Below are 19,003 nucleotides of genomic sequence, written 5' to 3' on the forward strand. Positions count from 1 at the left end.
ACGTACGCACACACTGGCTTTGCGTGCGCGTGCTCACACACGCGTTCTCTCTGCGCGCGCACGCACCAAAGTGCAATTAATGGGACGAGGCTGATTTACCGGGAATGATACAGCACTGTTCAAAAAAGAAACGCGTGACGTCATCAAGTCACCTTTCTTCAAACGGTGCGTTGAGCGGGTGCACCAAAAGAGGATTGTGCAGTATTGATGTCATTTTAATCATTTAAATAAATGTAACATTTAATTAATCGTTCCATTCTTTAATCCGGCCCTCCAAAATGGCATTAGAGTCCCTGTAATACAGTATTTGTACCATTCATTTTTCATCCACGTTTGTTGAAATGTATTTAATCGATTATCATTCATTTCATCATCATTTATTATCATCATCATTCATTTATTTCACTTGATAATTGGTACATTGATTCATCGCAAATAATGAAATAAACACATTATTAAAATGAACTAAGATACTTAATATAGTTTATTAATCATGATTAAATTAATCATATTTAATGAATAAATACAATTACACTTTTTAGCCACAACATTATGACCACATTCTAATGCAGAGGTGGGCAAAATATTACCAGTAGCCCACTCTGTTCTTTAATGTAGCTCACAGATGAGTTAGCAAGAGTTCCTGTCATATTTGTTCGTATTCTTTTTTCTCTAAAATTGGTTAATAAAAATAGACTCTTTTTAAAAATGTGTTTTCTTCATTTATGTAATTAAATATTTTGTGAATCGATTTATTGTAAAAGAAAAACAATCATTGTACATCATTTTAGTAAATAAATGGTTAATTAATTACACATTCCAAAATCGTGCTCTCACATTCACACCTATGGAAAAGATTATTTTCTTAAATGAACCAAACAGGCATGTTTTTGACATATGGTAGGAAGCCCAAAGTACCTGGAGAAAACCTATGCAGGCATATGAATGACATGCAAACTCCAAGGATCAGAGCCAAGATTCAAAAAGGGAACCTCAGAAATGTGAGGCAGACATGTTAACCGCTATATGGCTCACCATGCTGCTGACAAGGAGATCAAGTACAACGATAAACACTTTGCAAAATTTTGACTCTGCATGCAACTATCCCAAAAGTCATAAAATTCAGACTGAAATCTGCACATAGTAATAACATACTGCAATTTTGTTTCATGTTCCTCCATCATGTGCGTGTCAGGTGTCTTCACAGGGTGAGTAGTTTTAATCTATTTTAGTTTTATTCCATTTCATCATACATTGGTTAACTTGTTATTGTCTTTATACTTGACATATATTTATGTAACATACGTGTGTCATATGTCGGTATGTCAGTGTCTTGTTGATATAAAGCCTTCAGAATTCCAGTGACAGAACAACAACTGCTATATACAAAATAAAGTCATTTGTGGAATCATTCAGAGTAGATTAAAAGATACCGATCACATTCTGGGGCTGTTGAGTCAACGCTGGCAAATGTAAGTAAACCGCAGGCACACGGCGCCGCCAACAAACTAAAAGCAGCCATCAATCACTGGTGCATCCCTGGAGGTGTCAGGCAGTGAGGTTTACCACCGCGCAGCTCTCGACTAGAGTGCCTCCATTACGCCCATGCATTATGCCTTTGCCATTCGACATCAGTTTACACTGGGTGATTGATTGTTTGAAAAATTAAGGTGGATGAGGAAATAATAAAGTGATGAAAAAAGTATGGAGAAAAAATGTCAAAAAGTATTATCGTAGATAGATGAAAAATATTACAGAGAAAATAAACACATTAGACAAAAATATCAAAATACTATACATCAAATCAAAAAATATTTTAAAAAATGCAAAAATATTAGGTGATGAGTACCAAAATGTTAGAACACCCCCCCTCCCAAAAAATAAAAAATATATTGAAATAGGGTCCATTAGTAATAAACAAATATTAGAGGAAAATACAAATTATTTGAGGAAAAAAGTTAGTTCCAATACTTACAAATATAGGAAAAAATACAAAGTTGTAAAACATGTAATGATAAAAATATTCTAAAATATCAACAAATAAATACAAAGCCCAAACTATTACATGACATACAAATGGCGGAAAAGTATAAAAATATTAGAAAACGTTTTTCTTAACAAGAAAATTTTGCAAAAAGTTAATGCTGCAAATACAATATCCCCACTTGTGATATAAGAAAAACATTAGATGCATGATGCACATTGTTCCTTCATCATTCCAGACTTGTGTAAATAGGCACATCAATAGATGAATCGATGTTGAATCACTAACCAACAGCACACTTTAATCAGAGATAGCTTTATATGCATTTTTGACATTGGTTTAAAAATGTATTTACTTTTTTTTTCTAGCACATCATATTCTTGAGATATTTTCTTTTTTGTTTGTTTTTAAATTTGCTTGCACCATATGGATTTTACCATGCGTTTTAATTTATAGCTATGACATTTCTGATTTTTCCCCAAAAAATTCAAAAAAAAAAAATCACCTGTTGCTGAACCTAATCTTTATTTCATAAATATGACTAAACATATTACTATATTGCTTATTTTGGAAAAAAAAACAAGGGCAGATTTGGAATCAGCGCAAAAAAAAGCATCTAGAAAAATTGATGAAAACATTTAGCCAAAATTAGTTTTTTAAGTGCAATTAACAGATTGTGTGAAATTGTTGACGCAAAATTGAGTGCGCTTACTTGGCTGCAACCAGCACAGCAGGCTGTTGATTCAGTCTTGACTTGTTTGCTTTCTAAAGGTCAATGGGTTCTTGTGAAGAACACATGCACGAAACAAGACGATATTGCATCATTAGAAACCCATGCGTTTAACACTCGATGTACCAAGGTTCCGCCAATTTACTTTTCTACTTTTAGGAATATAGCAAACCACTCAAAAGTGTTGCTGATGTGCTTCATAGACACGCTCCTCAAGGACACACCCACTCAGGGAATCAAAGCAGTGCGACAAATATCCGATGCAGAGTACACAAACGCACCGCCATCGTCGTCTGCTGCTGGCCTGGTGATGCACGTGCTCGTTGGCGCACAAATGCACTGAGCAAGTTTTTAATGAGGTTGTTCCCTTTGGGTGTTTTTGTGCCTTTTTGCCTCCTGCCTCCCAGAGGGAACCTGACCCAACTAGGTCAAACGTTTGACTTTTATTTCATTTAATTGCTGACATGATGCGTGCCAGCACATACTCATGTTGGGCACATTAGTGCTGCGGTTTAGCGCGCAAATTCCATGAACAGCGACAAGGACGTGGCCGGCGTGCTCTAAATAGGTGATTCCAAAGTAGCCGCCGAGCTAATTGTAGCACGCATCATAAAGCAAGCGCGTTAAAATCTGGAGTGGGGCCTGCCTTCGGCATGACAATAGACGTAACAAAATACCCTTTGACTCCCACAAAGCAATATCAAAGGATCATTTTTCACGCTGACATTGTATACAAGTACCGCAATGTCACTATGTCATCACTATGATTCAATGCCTCCATTAACCATAAACAACTCTTAACTGCTTTGAGTTGGCAGGCAACATGATCCGCCAGGCTGACTGGTTCAAGGAAAAACTAGAAATGCGCAGTTGTACCAGTGACAAATGACAAGGCAGGGGCGGACGCATTTTCAGGGCTCAGACAGGCCTACTTAAGTTCACAACGTTTTAATGAAGACATACAATTTACCCTTATTAATGATATCTAAAATATCTTACCATTCCTTCCAACGATAGTCAGATTGCATTTGATCAAAAATCCAATTTACAATTGAGATCACAATTAATTAAAAAGTTAAAATGGACAAAAGGTCAAAAGGGGACCAATAGGCGAGTATACATAACAATTTTACACTCAAATGGGAAGTCAACCCAAACATTTTTTTTTTAAAGAATATGTTCTATGCAGGCCCACTAGTTGAAACGCGGCATTCTGATTAATATTGCGTTTGTGGAATATGAGCCGTTGTTAGCCATCACAGGGGGCGGCTATTTTGTCACTTCCGTCAACTGAAAATGACATCACAGTTCTTCAGGGCTCTGGTAACAACCAACCGCGGCTCAGCTTCAGAAAACAAGTGAGCTGTGATTGGTCGATACAAGTGACAAAATGGCCGCCCCTGAGATGGCTAAAACAGGTGGATTTTGCTGCTTAACTCAAATTCCACAAACACAATATTGATCATGCCGCGTTTTGACTAGTGGAGGCTCAAAGAACATATTCGTGAAAAAAAAAAATGTTTGGGTTGACTTTCACTTTAACAAGGCAAATAAACGCTGTTAAGCCAGCATGATTAAGGCAGATAACACTGCACTTCCTGTTAGTGCTCTTATTTTGAAACCTATTCACACAACTTCTGGTGCACTTCACGCGGACTGACGCTAACCTGTTTGTTCTTTCTGATGAGTCAAACTTTGCTGCCATGTGCCCTCCACATGCAATGATGAAAACTTTAAAACTTCAGAATTCAGTCTTGTAGTCTCTCGGACAGTCTTTGAAAAAACAAAAATACCATTAAAGTGGGCACTTCAAATGAAAATGGCAGACTTCCCGTGACTTCTCAGGCATGGCTTCTTGAGACATTTTTTTGCAAGTATACTCATGGCAAACTCATCTCGCTAAGTGACACTAACTTCGGGGTGCGTTTTATGGCGATTCATCAAACTTGATGAGTAAAGACAAAAACTGAAAATCTTCTTAATCAGCTTTGGCCATTTTTCTACATAGCTCGGCAATCACCAAAAATCTCAGGGTAACGTCTCTCTCTAACGTCTCTGGCTCTTCGAAAGCCAGAATACAACTAAAATGTTGCTCAATGAGTTATCCAACTTTGCCGCCATGTTCTGTCCACACAATTGCAAAAATTCAGTTTCGCGGCAACCTTTTTGGACAAGATTGTCTTTGAAGGCCCCCCTCGAAATGGCCAAAATGCCAAATCAAAAAGGCGAATCATCAAACTTCACCCACATAGCACGCACTGACAAAATTCTTGAAAATCCAAATGACAAGAGAACACTTGCAATAAAGCACACGTGCCAGCTGTGTTTATGTCCCGAGTGACTTCTTACGGGGGAAAGTGTGTACGTGTGCGGATCAATGCCTCGTCACACACGCTGGCTCAGCACAACGACACAGGACATGTGATGTGCGGACTCTGATTAGCTTATGTGGCTGCTTAAGTCGTCACTTTTTTTATGCTGCATACTCACGCTTCCCCGTTCCTGTTTCTGCGCTGCTGTTCAGCAGCCAACCTTGACCTCATTTCACCCTGCAACAGTTCTTTTTGACCGCTGCGCCCTTGTGCCCAACAACCGATCGCACCTCCACGTGGACAACAAAGCCACCCAAAATCGGAATTGAGCCGTTCAGACTGTCATAAAAAAATCGGATACAGGTCGCATATGGGCAAAAAAATCTGATCTGGTCGCATTTGCCGGCGGTGTGAACCTAGCCTTACTGCCAAACAACCGATCATATCGTCTGTCTAAAAACTTCACACCGAACAACCGATCGCACCCTCCATGCGCCAAACTACTGATGCCGTTCATCGTCCGAAAATCCGTATCGAACAACCGCTCGAAATCATCAACTTTCTGCACAAACAACAAATCACTCTCCCTGTCCACAACTACAGTATTGATGTATTTATTTCTAACATCCAAGGTCATCTTCCTCTCTTTTTTTTTTTTTTTGTACACTGTAGCATTTCGTCTCTTGAGTGTCATTATTGAGCTTGGAGTCTGCAGTTTGAACTGGATGAACTCCAAAGAAGTTGCCTCGCAGCACCGCCTGTTTGTATTCCACCTCCAATTAGTCAGAGCTACCGCCCCCTGCTGCTCAGCTCCAATCACTAGACAGGTCAGCGAGCACACAAATGGCAACATTAAAACCTGATTTGGATGCGACAAACCGGGCCAAAGGTCCTGCAGCATAACCCCCCCCCCCCCGCTTTGGGGAACGACATGAGCAACACACTGTCAGCATAAGGAAAGCGCGTCTTATCAGCAGCAGTTGTAAAAAAAAAAAAATGTTTGCAACCTTTGGAAAGTGACCCCGCTCATGATTGAGATTGTGAAGGAAGCCGTTTTGAAGGAAAGGGTGGCGCGGACAAACTGCTGCAGTCGGTGGAATGACTTGATCTTCAGCCAGGGTTACGGTTATGTAGGAGACAAGCCACCGGGTGTACTACTACGTCAGTGACTCTTTAAAGAACCATACAAATAGTGTACATTTTCGTTAACATATAAGACAAATCTTCAGTGAAACTAGGTTTCCCATCAAATATATTTTATACAGTGCTCAGATTTTCGTAAACAAGACGTTTCTGATTCTGTAAAAAAAAAAACAAAAAAAAAAAAAACGAACCCCATCAAAGACATTTTTGAGTCTTACATGGAGCTAGCATACTTTTTTCTTAACATCACAGATGATTCAAGGACTTCCATGAACCCAGAATTCTTTTTCATAACAACAATTACTGTGTGTGTGCAAAATCTCCGTGGACCGCATGAACCGTGGCGAATTTAAACAGGCCTTACTAATTTGAGCTCAGCCGGATGCGTGTCCACTGGGAGCGGAAACAGAAATGCGGGGTCTGTCTCTCACCCGTGAATCTTCACGAACGGCCAATCAGCAGCCAACGTCAGGCAGGGGGAGGGACTTTCGTGAACGTACTGCCACGCTATTGCCGTTCACCAACGAGTCAGCGTAGAAGAAGAGCCGATTAAGGCCCGTCTCCACGGAAACGAAGGCCAGATCCGAAGGCCGCGTGAATTTGGACAACGGAAGTTACATCATGTGGCCGACAAATTCAGCCTTTGGAGTCGACAGTTATTAATCTTCAAAGAACCGAACAACCTATCGCAAACATCAAAGACGATAACCTAACATACGCTTTAAAAATAACAATTTAGACATAAACATCCAAAACAATTATGAGTCTTGGAACAACCAAACATGTTCGTATACATCAAATACGTTTTAGTCTTTAGTGAACCTAACATTTTTTTGTAAACATTCAAAGAAACAATTGAGACTTCATTAAAAGTCCCCATATTTTGTCAACATTTACTTTTCAAAACATCAGAGACATGCATGAGGAGCTGAACAAACTTGATTAACATCAAGGAAAGGTTTGAGTCTTCCAAAAAACAAACACGTGTTTTCGAGCGATAGCCCAATCCTAGGCTAATCCTCATTCCCACTATAAATAAACTCCTCGTACTGTCAAGGTCCGTAAGTGGCCAACCCTTATATATCGGCGACAAGTGATCAGACGTACGCAGGTGGTGAGATAACACCTCTCGCAAACGGCTTATCTCACCCCTCGGCAGGATTGAGTCATAAGCGTTATCTCCCACCGGCCCTGAAGGCATCACCCACACTAGTTTGACTTCAGTCGGCTTCCTATTCACATTTGTAATAATAATAATAATAATAATAATAATAATAATAATAATAATGATCACTTTGGTTGACTTAGATCATTTATGTGTAAATGTCTAAAAATGTATTTTCATACATAGAGTAATCGCAGAGGTTTGCAGCTTCATTTGTTTTGAACTTTCAATTCAATATCCTCCATTTTGTGTGCTGCACTACGCCTTCTGCTTTTCCTCCTCCTCCTCTTCCAGCCCAATAGCAGACTTATTGATCGTGACATGACGTGACAGCGGTATTGAACGGCATTCCTGAGATGAGCAGTGAGAGATAGCCTTCAATGCTGATGACATAGCAGCAAAGTAAAACTCCGTAAACGCCCGGCAGTTAATAACGCGGCAAAATGCCGCACTGCAGGCCAAAAAGGGAACCTGGGAATTCCCTGCTTTCAGTCCCCGTAATTACAAGCCTCCCTGTGACCCTGGTGGACTCCTTGGGAGGGGGGAAAAACTTAAATCCACCTTCACTTTTGTTGCCTTCATTTCGTTCATACTTAGTGCTTTTCTTTTTTTTTTTTTTTTTTTTTTTACTTGTTTAAACATGAAAAGAATAACGTTTATTTTTACACATATATGAGAGTTAAAGAGTGTTAAAGTGTGACTTCAGCCAGTGCCCTCCATTGATATAGCTTTTCTGATGGCTCTAACCCAACCTTGAAACTTTAAGCCATACTTGAAACTCAAAACTTAACCCGGACTTGAAACCCTAACCCAGGCTTCAAATCCTAATTTGAAATCCTAAAATGAACCCTAATTTCAACCCCTAACCTTGATGTGAAAGCCTACAGCAGGGATGGGTAACTGGCGGCCTGCGTCCACATTCGGAGTGGCTTTCGATGAATTTTTGCAAGTAAAAATATTTACGGTCGCAGAGCAGTTTTAAGTTGTAACAAGAGGGTTCACCACTAGATGGCGGCAACCCTGACTTCAAACCCCACTTTGAAACCCTAAACCTAGATTCAGACCCTAAGCCTTGCTTGAAACCCTAACTTGAAACACTAACCCTGACTTGAAACCTTAATTTTTGAACCCTTCACCGTGTTATAAACCCTGACTTAAAACCCTACTTTGGAACCCTGAGCCTTGTTTGAAACCCTAACTCTAGCTTGAAACTCTTATTTGTAAATCAAACACGGCATGAAACCCTAAACCTTGTTTGAAACCATTACCCATTTTTTTTAAATCAGCGTTTGGGGACACATAGCATCTCTGATTACAATTTGCTGTCAACCAGTGTACTCAGGCAAAAAAAAAAAAAAAAAAAAGTTGGAAACTCCTCCCAAATGATGATTTGACAAGCCAATCACTGTGAGGAAAATCAAACTGTCCACTGAGGAACACTCAAAGAGGAACGTGTTTGACGGAGCACAACCACGACGGCTACCACAATAACTCTCACAGACTTTGCCCCGCTTTTATCTCTCTGGCCCTGTACGTTCACCTTCATCAGTCACTTCACTCATAAACTAGCAGAATGTCCACGTGTCCACGGACACATGACCCAGCAATAAAAAAAATATGGACTTAGTCAGTAACTTTCTTACTTTTGATTCATTCACAGTTTCTATGGTGGTGAGCGGAAACACACACGCTGAGCAAGCATCCCGTTTCCACAGGAAACATCTGATCAAGTGTGTGTGTGTGTGTGTGTGTGTGTGTGTGTCAGCTCAGTACTCTGGTCATTGACCACTAGAAAGGCCAATGAAGCCAATGTTTCGTTAATCCAACAAATTTTAAATGTATCAATGTGACCCGCTACATGTTTATTGACATTTTTATTAAATATAAAAAAGTTTTATTTTTTATCTCTCTCTTTTTATTTACATTCATCATATTTTTCTTGATTTTTAAACCTACTACATGAGCCACTACATGAGACGCCCTGCATCAAAATGTTTTGCTTAGTTTTTTGTTGTTAAAAAATATAGATAGTCAAAAGGAGTTCTGTTCATTTATTTATTTTTATAAAACAAATGATTTTCCTTTAGTTGTACTTTTTAAAAACTGGTCGATATGCACATTTCAACTTCAGAAATGGGTGTTTGAAAAATTAAAAAAATTATTTAATTTAAAAAAAGATTATTTTTCATCTTTTAAAATTCCTGCTGCACATTTCATAATGAAAAGTGTTTGGAAAATTAAAAAGTATAAATAGAGCTGTAACCCAACGACTGGCATTTGCAACATTTTGTCTCTCTTTGTATGTATTTATATCCACTTGTTGACGTGCGTGACAAGTGCCTATACGCTTGAATCTATTTTGCTCCTGTGAATAAATGAGGACTCACCATTTCACATTCCCGGAATGTAGGAAGGGTGGGCCGGCGGGAGGGGGGAATCGTCGGTCACATTATGCAGGAGATGGCCCAGCAACAGAAGCACACATTAAAAATGAAATCAGAATCAGATTGTGTATTCATGTCCTCAGTACAGGGAATGTAAAAACAGCCGGATATAACCCATCTACATGTACTATTATTTATGTGCACTATCTCTTAAACACACAATTAAAGATATATTTTATACCTGACTCTTCCAAAAACACTTCCAGGCTGTGTTGGAGACTCCTGGCAGAAGAAAGGAGCAGGCAGGCACCTGTAAAGTCAGCTGCATTCACTTCACAGCCAGGAGGAACCAAGCCGGCCTTGACCACGCCCCCCTCTTATTCTCGAACCCCCACCACCCCGCGGTGCTCCAAAACAGCCACTCCCCTCCCGCCCCCACCACTCACAACGCTACTGCTATCTAGAGGCGACTTGAAGGAGCGATGCAAAAAAAAAAAGTGATCAGCTGTAACTTTTGGCCACAAGAGGGCAGTCAGGCAGCAAAGGAGATATTCATACGCCATCGAAATCGAAAAGAAAAAAGAGCTACTGCGACACATCCATTACATTTGCTGTTCTATGGTTATATCACACATTAAACAACAAGTTCCGACCAAACAGTTTGATCCGACACGAGTCATTCCATAAGTTTTTTATGCAGGTCAACAGCACCGTGACTTGAAACATCTCTTTCCGCTTCACAGGTGTTCTAAATCAGTGGTTCTCAAACTTTCCCATACCCAGAACTAGCTATAAAATAATCGTAGCTCTCCAAGTACCGCTATCATGATTATTGTAAAAATGCATTAGCGTAATACACTTTAGTGTCCATAAAAAAATGAGATGTTATTCCCTAAAAAGTGTTCATAGTATTGTAACTGACTGTAAAGTTATGCAGTTTAAACATCAACACTGTGCTTGAATATAGCAAAATGGGGAAACAAAAACAAAAACAAAACTGTACTTCCTCAGTGGGATAGGAGCTTTAGTGGTTATCTAACATTACATTGGGTTAATAAATATCTAGCAGTGCAAAGATGATCCATATTTCCGGAAATACAATTTGATTTAAAGTATGAATGTTTAAAATCCTCCAGGTGCTCTCGTTTGATTAAATGACACATTATGTAGACAAATAGAAGCAAACACCAACATGCTAACGAGTACGCAGGCGTCACATCAATTGGCTTTCGTTTACATTCTTTGTATAACTATTGCTTGCAAAATGTCGTAAAGCGTGGTGCCACTTGACAAGAAGCATATTAATCATTCCACTTGTAAAACAGTAAAATAAGCGTTTGTTTATTTTTTGGGGGGTCAGTGTTGATGCTGACGCTTTGGCTAATTACTATGTCACGCTAACAGCTAACTCTGTTGCTAATGGCTCCGTTTGCTCCTATTTGTCTAACTGATTAAATGAACGAGTGTTCAAATATAAAAAAAAAAATCAAGGCTCTTAAACTTCTTTAGTTATCTTTTAATGGTTTTCCATGATGCAAGTGAAACTATTTGGCGCAAACAATCTACTTCGCATTCGCTTGTGCACAAAAGGACGCCTACAGTGTAGGGGGAAGCGGGGCCAAAGGGAGTGGGTCGGTGGGGATTGTAGTTGTAGTTCAAAAGTAAGTCCACCATGTAGTGAAGTGTGCAGAGAAGGCGTCGTCCCCTCACGGAGGTCCACGTCGGCTCCTAAATCAAACGTCTACCTGAGTTTCATCTTGACAAGTGTAGACTTTTAAAGTTCGATGCTACAGGTGCTTCAGTCGCCTTCCAGTCGTTTTCTGCGCTTCTAACAAGCTGCACTTTTCCCCAACCTCAACTGCTATACCAAAATAAGAGATAGAATCCGCTCCTGCGCTGTGTTTACAAATCCGTTCAACAATCTTTAGTATTGCTCTTGCTACATTGAAAAAATAGAAAACTCACATCTGAACGCTTGAGTTGTGGTGTGTGCGGAAAACGAGGCTCCTTGCCCCCCAATTTTTTTTTTTTTTTTTTTTATGGCGATGCCAGACTGTAGCCCCTTTCACACTGGCAATTGGATGTCCACCTGCGATCACTTGCCAGATTTAAACACGTTCTCAGGGATTTGTGGAAAGCTGGGACCACCCCTTTGTGTCAAAAGCCCATCACACACTGCCCATCTAAGCTGTTTTCACAGCTCACTGCCCTTTGTGAATGTTACCGGGATAATCGTCAGGTGAGGTAGACCCACAATTTTGACAGCGTTTGACAGTCAATCAGAGGCGGAATGGCAGCTCTGTGGAAAGAACTGCCCCCTTGTGTAAAAATCTCCTTTCATACTGGCCATCTACTGGTGATTTTTTTTTGATGGTGTTGGGTACTGATTTTGATGTCAACATGCAATTTTGGGCATGTGTTGGGTAGTGTGAAAGAGGCTTATGAGAGTTTTTAAGGGCTTAGAACACAGGTGTCAAACTCCGGACCTCGAGGCTCACGGCGCGGCATGTTTAAAGGGCTAGATACACCAATCCGACGTCGGAGGTCGCGAAGCGTCGTGGCGTCTGATTGCGCCGCCTGATTGGCGTGGTGACCGCCGTCGTAGCGTCGTAACCCGTCAGGAAGCGTCTGGTGGGAGTTTCGGCATGTTGAATCGGCGTCGCCAGTCGTGACATTTGGTCACTCCGATTGGCTGTCAGCTAGCAAATCAGCACCAACGGGAAGTGACAAATAAACAGCCTTGCTGCCTTAATCTTCTTACAAGAGCGAGGGTTGACAATGTAAGTATTTCACAATACCGTTTCAAGAACGTGATGGTTTATTTCGCGTGGGAGTTCATCGTGAGCAAAAAATATAGCTGAATGCATTGTTTACGCTTTTATAACACGTCCCCGGCCAATAGCTTTCCGGTTGGATTTTTCTAACCATGAGAAATAGTGACTATCGCCGCCGATGGTATGGAAGGGTATTACATCCCTCGCATGCGCAAAAGCTACTTTAATGGTCAGCGTCGGTGTCTGTCATTGCGGCCTATTTTTCCAGCGTGACGTGCCGACAGCCGGCCCGACGCCACACAGGGTAAGCATCGGTCACGGTTGGCCAACGTCGGATTGGTCTATTGGCCTTCAGAATTGTCCCTTGTCCAACACTGATCGATGACCAGCTCATCAGCAAGCTCTGCTGGAGTCTGATGGTGATCCTGATCATTAGAATCTGCTGTGTTCTACAAGGGCCATCCAAACAACAACAACATCTAAAACATGCGGGATAGTGGCCCTCGAGGACCGGCGTTTGACACCCGTGGCTTAGAATTTGCTGGCTTTTCGACAAAGTATCAGAGATGTAACACCACTTGTGCGCCGATACCAGAAACCCACTAGCCACACTCCTTTTGTGCTGAAAGTCGTTGTACCTGTCTGATGCTGACCATGCATCTAATTATCTGACGGTGTAAACCTACAGTGGCTATTTCTGTCTGAGAACCAGAGCCGAATAAATTTTACATCTGTTTCCCCTCTGTATATAAAGTTTCAGCGGTTAAAAGTGTGAAAGGGGCTTCTAAGAGTTTCTCAGGATTCCTTTTAGGATTCTGCAGAAGTGCCGGGTTTCGCCTGTCCCTCGTCTTCCTGAGCGTTCTCCTCCACGGCCGCCGCCGCCGCGTCCGCCGCTGCTACTTCCTGCTTGCTGCCCCCCCCTGAGGAAGTGTCGGGCGCATCAAAAGACTCGCCCCCGAGATCGCTGAGTTTGATGTAGCCCTTACTGTTGGAGCGCTCGAGGCGGGGGCAGCTGAAGCGCCTGCCCCGCTCGCTCTGGTGGCACACGCTCACCGACAGGCTGCAGCGGCGCGCCGACCTCGGCGGGTCCGTGAGCGAGTTGAGGGACAGGCGTGAGCCCGTTGCCCTGACGACCGGGGACGGTGGGAACAACTGGGGCGGCTCGGCGGCAGGTGCGCCCTCTGGCGGAGGACTCATCTTTTCCTCGCCGCCTCGCGCTTCCTCGCGGTCGTTCTCCGCCTCGATGACCACATCTTCCCCCGCCTCGCAGTTGTTGAGCTTGATCACCGGGAGGGTGAAGGCATTTACCGAGGAGGCGACGATGGAGGTGGGGTCCCACTGGCGGGGCTGGGGAGCCTCTTCGCCGCCGTTGCTGTAGTCCTTGTAGATGCTGTACACCGTGTCGGTGAAGGTCTGCACGTCCTTGGACCAACTACGCGACGGACGCCGGAACACCTCGTCACTGCCCAATGCGGCCGCGGAGGGCCAGGAACTACGGCCCGCCGGGTGGCCCCCCGACGGACCCTCTGCGCTCTTGGATTGGGTGTAGTTTACCAAACCGTTGAGAGGCGAGTACTCCTTGGAGCGAACGCTGTGCAGGTCTATAACCGTGGAGTAGATATCCCTCAGGTTGATGATTTTGGTTTTCTTGTCGCGGTTCTCGTGAAGCACGGCGTTGGCGCAGATGAAGAGGAAAATCCCGATGCCCATCACCAGTGGTCCGAAGACTTTGAGGTTGTCCGAGTACAGGTAGTTGTCGAGGAAGTCGCACAGGAAGCCGCAGCGGGCGTGGGACGGGGCCAGGTCGCTGCCATTGGAGTGGCTCTGGTTCAGGAGGTTCAGGGGATCTCGGCCCACGTCGGAGGACGCGTTGGAGCTTTGGGAGTAACTCATCCTGCCGTGGTGTACTCCCGTCCGGCGGCGCTCTTGGTATTGCTGCTGGCTCTGGCTGGGCCAGTACCCCAACACGGCCATGGAGATGCCCACCATGAGGACAACCAACCCGACGGCCGCGACCAGGCCAGCGGGGGAGCACAGGTTGAGCTTGCCCTTCACCACCACCACGTCATTCTTCTTCTTCTTCTTCGATTTCCGCTTCTTCTTGTTCTCGGCGCGGTTCTTGGAGCGCAGGGAGTCCTGGCGCCGGTTCATGCGCAGCAGGCCGCCCGTGGCGATCATGGCGGCGCTCGGGGGGGTGGCTCGTCACTCGACCTGGATGGGCGGCAACAAGAGGCAGAACGTGAGGCTCGGCGCCGAGCAGATGGCAGACGCTCGCTGTAAACCACAGATTATATGCGTAATCCTGGTTTATCGCAGCGGATGGATGGATTAGCAACTGGGGTTCCACCACCAGATGTTCGGAGGGTACCACTGCTATTGTAACAATTGATTTCCAATTGATCCATTTGTCCAATTTGAGTAGTCACAACACTGAAATGTGATTTTTCAAAGATATATTTTTTTTCCAAATAGTGCAAAAATTGTGATAATGGTTTGTGTATCACTGGACTTCCCAGTTGCACGGCACACTCAAAACCCCGTTTGGCGTTTAAACAACCTTCCGGGCATGACGTGCATAATAATGCAAATCGGCTGACAAAGCAGTTCTTACTCTGAAGCATAAGTAAAGTTTTCCGTGAGACATCATCAGATAGGCCGTGGGAAATGATCCAATTTCACGTAATTGGTCCAAAATGATTATTTATTTACTACAAATAACATATCTTTGTTCATCTCTCTATGCTAGCGACATGTAGTGACAGGCAGAAGAATTAAGAGCTCAGTTATACAACAGAATAATTGTTCAACTAAACAGACCCAGATTTTACACTGAGTAAATTTGTGAGCAAAATAAGATGAGATTGTTATTTTAGCATATATACTTTTTGTGACGTTGTTTTTTTGGGTGGTGTGACAGGAGCTTTTTCTCTATTTTGGCTCAATAAATATTGAGAAACACTGAAATTAAAAAAAATGTGTTTTGAAAGGAAGATTAGCCCTCCTTTTTGGAATAACATATTTGTCATTGCAGTCCTGGGAATTGATGTGAGAAGTGCGGTCTTAACATATTGATTCAGTATCGATCCACCCGGCACTAGTGACAGAAGCGGATCAGAGAATAGGTTGTAGTACTGCTGGGTCACCTTCTGCTCGGTGCTTTTCACACAGAAGGCGGGGAGGGGAGCCTTTAGTTTGTGCTATGAATTTTCCCTAGCAACAAAATAAAAAATAGAAAATAAAACAAGGCAATATGATTCATATTTTTAGCCATCTCAGGGGGCGGCCATTTTGTCACTTGCTGTCGACTGAAAATGACATCACAACTACTCAGGGCCCAGGTAACGACCAATCAGGGCTCACCTGTTTTCAGACGCTGACCCATGGTGATGAAGAACTGATTCATATTGTTTTCGATTCGAAAGAAGGACAGGCAGCAGGTTCTACTTTTCCTACAACCATTGACACAAAGTCAACAAGTACGGCTTCAGGGAGCATTTTAAAACCGTACATCTTGCAAAAATAGAACCGCAACCGATTATTTTTAGCTTCAGTGGGCGAGTCACTCCGGTTGGGTTTGACCTACAGGCGGTAAACGCTCCACTTCAGCTATATTAGTCATCGAAAAGCCAATCTGATGCCACTAGATCTATACGGCGAAAACAGGGAACGAGGAGTGCCGGCGGCCTGGCAGCCGCTCCGCGTCTATCTGTATGTTTATCTACATCTCCGAGGCGGGCCTCGGCGGCGGCGAGAGGATGTGATGTGTCCAGACAGGAGGCCAGCGGGAGTGTGGAGCCCACCTACGCCCTCCCACCCACACTCCTTCCCGCTCTCTGAGCGAATCAATCTCAGCACCGGCGTGCCTTGAGATGACAGACACACACACGTGGGCGCGTACGCTAGTAGGACACTTCATTAGGTACACCCCCACAAGGAGAACAACGCTCATATGCGAGGCCTACTTTGCAACGTCCCGTCATATTCTGTCTGACTCACGAGGCTAGGCCGCATTATTAGGTACACAAGCACTCCTTCAGGCAGTGTAAAGAAATGTTTTTACAGAGGTAATAATGTTTGTGTGCGGCCAAAGGGCACACACCAGAAGGAGCGGCGCAATGTCCATTGGATTGAAACAAAAAATGTGGCAAAAAAAAAACATTGCAAACATTTTTTTGCTGTTTTGGTGGGGCATGCCGGAACGGATTAATAGCATTTCCATTCACTTCAATGGAGAAAGGTGATTTGAGAGTGTTTCGGGTTGCAAAGGTTGCAAGGGTGGCCAAGGTGCCAATGAAACTCGCATCTTGAGGCTCCATTGTATTTCTCTGGTGCCATAACTCCCATTTCCCAAACTATGGTTATCACCAAACTTTTTACCAATCCCCGCTTTCATACTGTGTCTCCTTCCATTTTTTTTTTTTTTGCCCCTCTCCCCTGCTTCCCATCATTGTGTATGGACACACATAAGCCCACTTGAAGCAGCACCTCCATGACGTGTTTCAATCAAAATCTAATTTGTAAAGGCAAATTATTCACATTCGACCTCATTAGCTTGTGTAGGCGTACCTAATGAAGTGTCTCATGCACACGCGTGTAAGGGCCTAATTACTCGATATCAGCCTTATCTGGTAATTACACCGTCATAATTAATCTGGAGGTGGGCTGGCTACTATCTAGCTTCCCGAAATATGTATTAATGCTTATTTATTTATTTATTATTAGTATAATTTTGATTTTTCGACAAGGGGGAGTTAGTAGAAGGGGCATCTTGACTGGGTGTGGACCGTCTGCAATGCTGCTCGCGGTTCGGTTCTATATATGTTGGAAGATGAAGAAGAGGAGGAACAGGAGTGTGTGTGTGTGTGTGTCTGTGGGGGGGGGGGGCTTTATTTTAGCGCAATGTTGCACGAGTATGTTCTGTTGATATAACAGCACATCTGTTTCCCCTCTGTATATATGTGTGTGTGTGTGTGTATTCTGTGTGAGTGCGTGTGTGAGTGCGCGCGCGTGTCTAGCTGAAAATGTCCAGAACCGACACACGAGGCTCCAAACACGGCCGAATTTGGGCGCACAAGACGCGGCTCTAAAAAAAAAAAAAAAAAAAAAAAAAAAAAAAGACGCGCACACACGCGAAACATTAAATGCCCTAAAGAACCCTAAAACCAAAAAGTTCGGCTGCATCGCTCGGAACCGCGGTGCGTTCACGGTCTTCCATAAATGCGGCACAAACACTCCAATCCAACAGGGTGTTCTTTTCGAACAAGAAATCATTTTTTTTTGCAGCAGCAGCAGCAGCAATTGGATGTAAATCAGGCTTACCTGCTTAGAAATTGGGGGCATCCTCAAAAGGAGGCATCGTCGTCGATGTGCGCCACTTTGGTGGCAGAGCTGCAAGGGAGGGTGAGAAAAAAGAGAGAGGGAGAGGGAGGGAGAGAGAAAGATGGAGCGAGAGAGAGAGAGAGAGAGAGACAGCACCGTGCTCGCCACAATGGATGCGCCTCAAGCTCAAAGGCAAAAGGAAGCAAGGCAAGGCAGGCGAACAGGGGCGGGCCGAGGAGAGGAGAGGAGAGGAGAGGAGAGGAGAGGAGAGGAGAGGAGAGGAGAGGAGAGGAGAGGAGCTTCTTGCTCTCCCCTGTGTCATCTTTGACTTTTGCGTATGATGGCAATAATCCGTTGTTGCACACTTGTATCTCAGCTAATGCAGAGCTGCATGAGTGTGTTTATTGTTGTGGTGTTGTAGTTTGCTGTGTCAGAGCTATATCAAATGATTACGAGTGAAACTATTGCTTTTTTTAAATGATGGTTTATATATAATTTAAAATGAATTGTTTAAAAAAATCAAATGTTTTAATAACAATAATAATAATAATAACTATTACACATAATTATTATTATTATTATTATTATTATTATTATTGTAGTAGGCTTAGTCGTGGTAGGTATCGCAGTAGTAGTAGGTAGTAGTAGTATCACGGCTCACCTGTTTTCTGAAGCTGAGCTATGATTGGTCATTATCTGAGCCTTGAGGGTGTGTGTCATTTTCAGTCGACAGAAGTGACAAAATGGCCGCCCCCGGAGATGGCTAAAAACGGGTGGGTTTTGTTGCTTAGCTCCACAAACACAATATTAATCAGAATGCTGTGTTTCAACTAGTGGGCCTGCATTGAACATATTCTTAAAAAAAAACATGTTTGGGTTGACTCGCGCTTCAAAACCCCTGTAAAATTATATATTATAGTCTCGGACAGTGTGATATTTACCAGATGTTTCCTGGGCTTGTGATGGAGGATTAAGCATGCTGATTGGTTACAACACGCCCAGCTAATGCCAACTCTATACCACAGCATCCGTACACCGTATAAAGTTCATATTTAGTATTTCAATATAGTATTATGATGAGAGCGAATGCTAAATATTGTCATGATTGGGAGGTGTGTTATGTGGATGAGTGAGTGAGTGAGTGGTGGCGCCACGATGGAGCGTTCAAATGATATAACTGCCATTGACGGTC

At 43.1% G+C, this 19,003-nt stretch overlaps 1 protein-coding gene across 1 annotated transcript; it reads right to left on the reverse strand.

The window, feature by feature from the left end:
- Window positions 1-11,213: 11,213 nt before the first annotated feature.
- Window positions 11,214-17,957, reverse strand: tmem200cb (transmembrane protein 200C, genome duplicate b). Its single transcript, XM_086044103.1, has 2 exons — window positions 17,812-17,957; window positions 11,214-14,703 (listed from the first exon to the last, which is right to left on the reverse strand). The coding sequence occupies exon 2, from the start codon at window positions 14,668-14,670 to the stop codon at window positions 13,300-13,302; it is 1,371 nt and encodes a 456-aa protein (XP_085900229.1). The 5' UTR covers window positions 14,671-14,703; window positions 17,812-17,957; the 3' UTR covers window positions 11,214-13,299.
- Window positions 17,958-19,003: the final 1,046 nt, after the last annotated feature.

Source organism: Filicampus tigris, chromosome 10 (assembly GCF_054856515.1).
Source record: "Filicampus tigris isolate MCC_2025a chromosome 10, RoL_Ftig_1.0, whole genome shotgun sequence".
Classification (NCBI taxonomy): Eukaryota; Metazoa; Chordata; class Actinopteri; order Syngnathiformes; family Syngnathidae; genus Filicampus; species Filicampus tigris.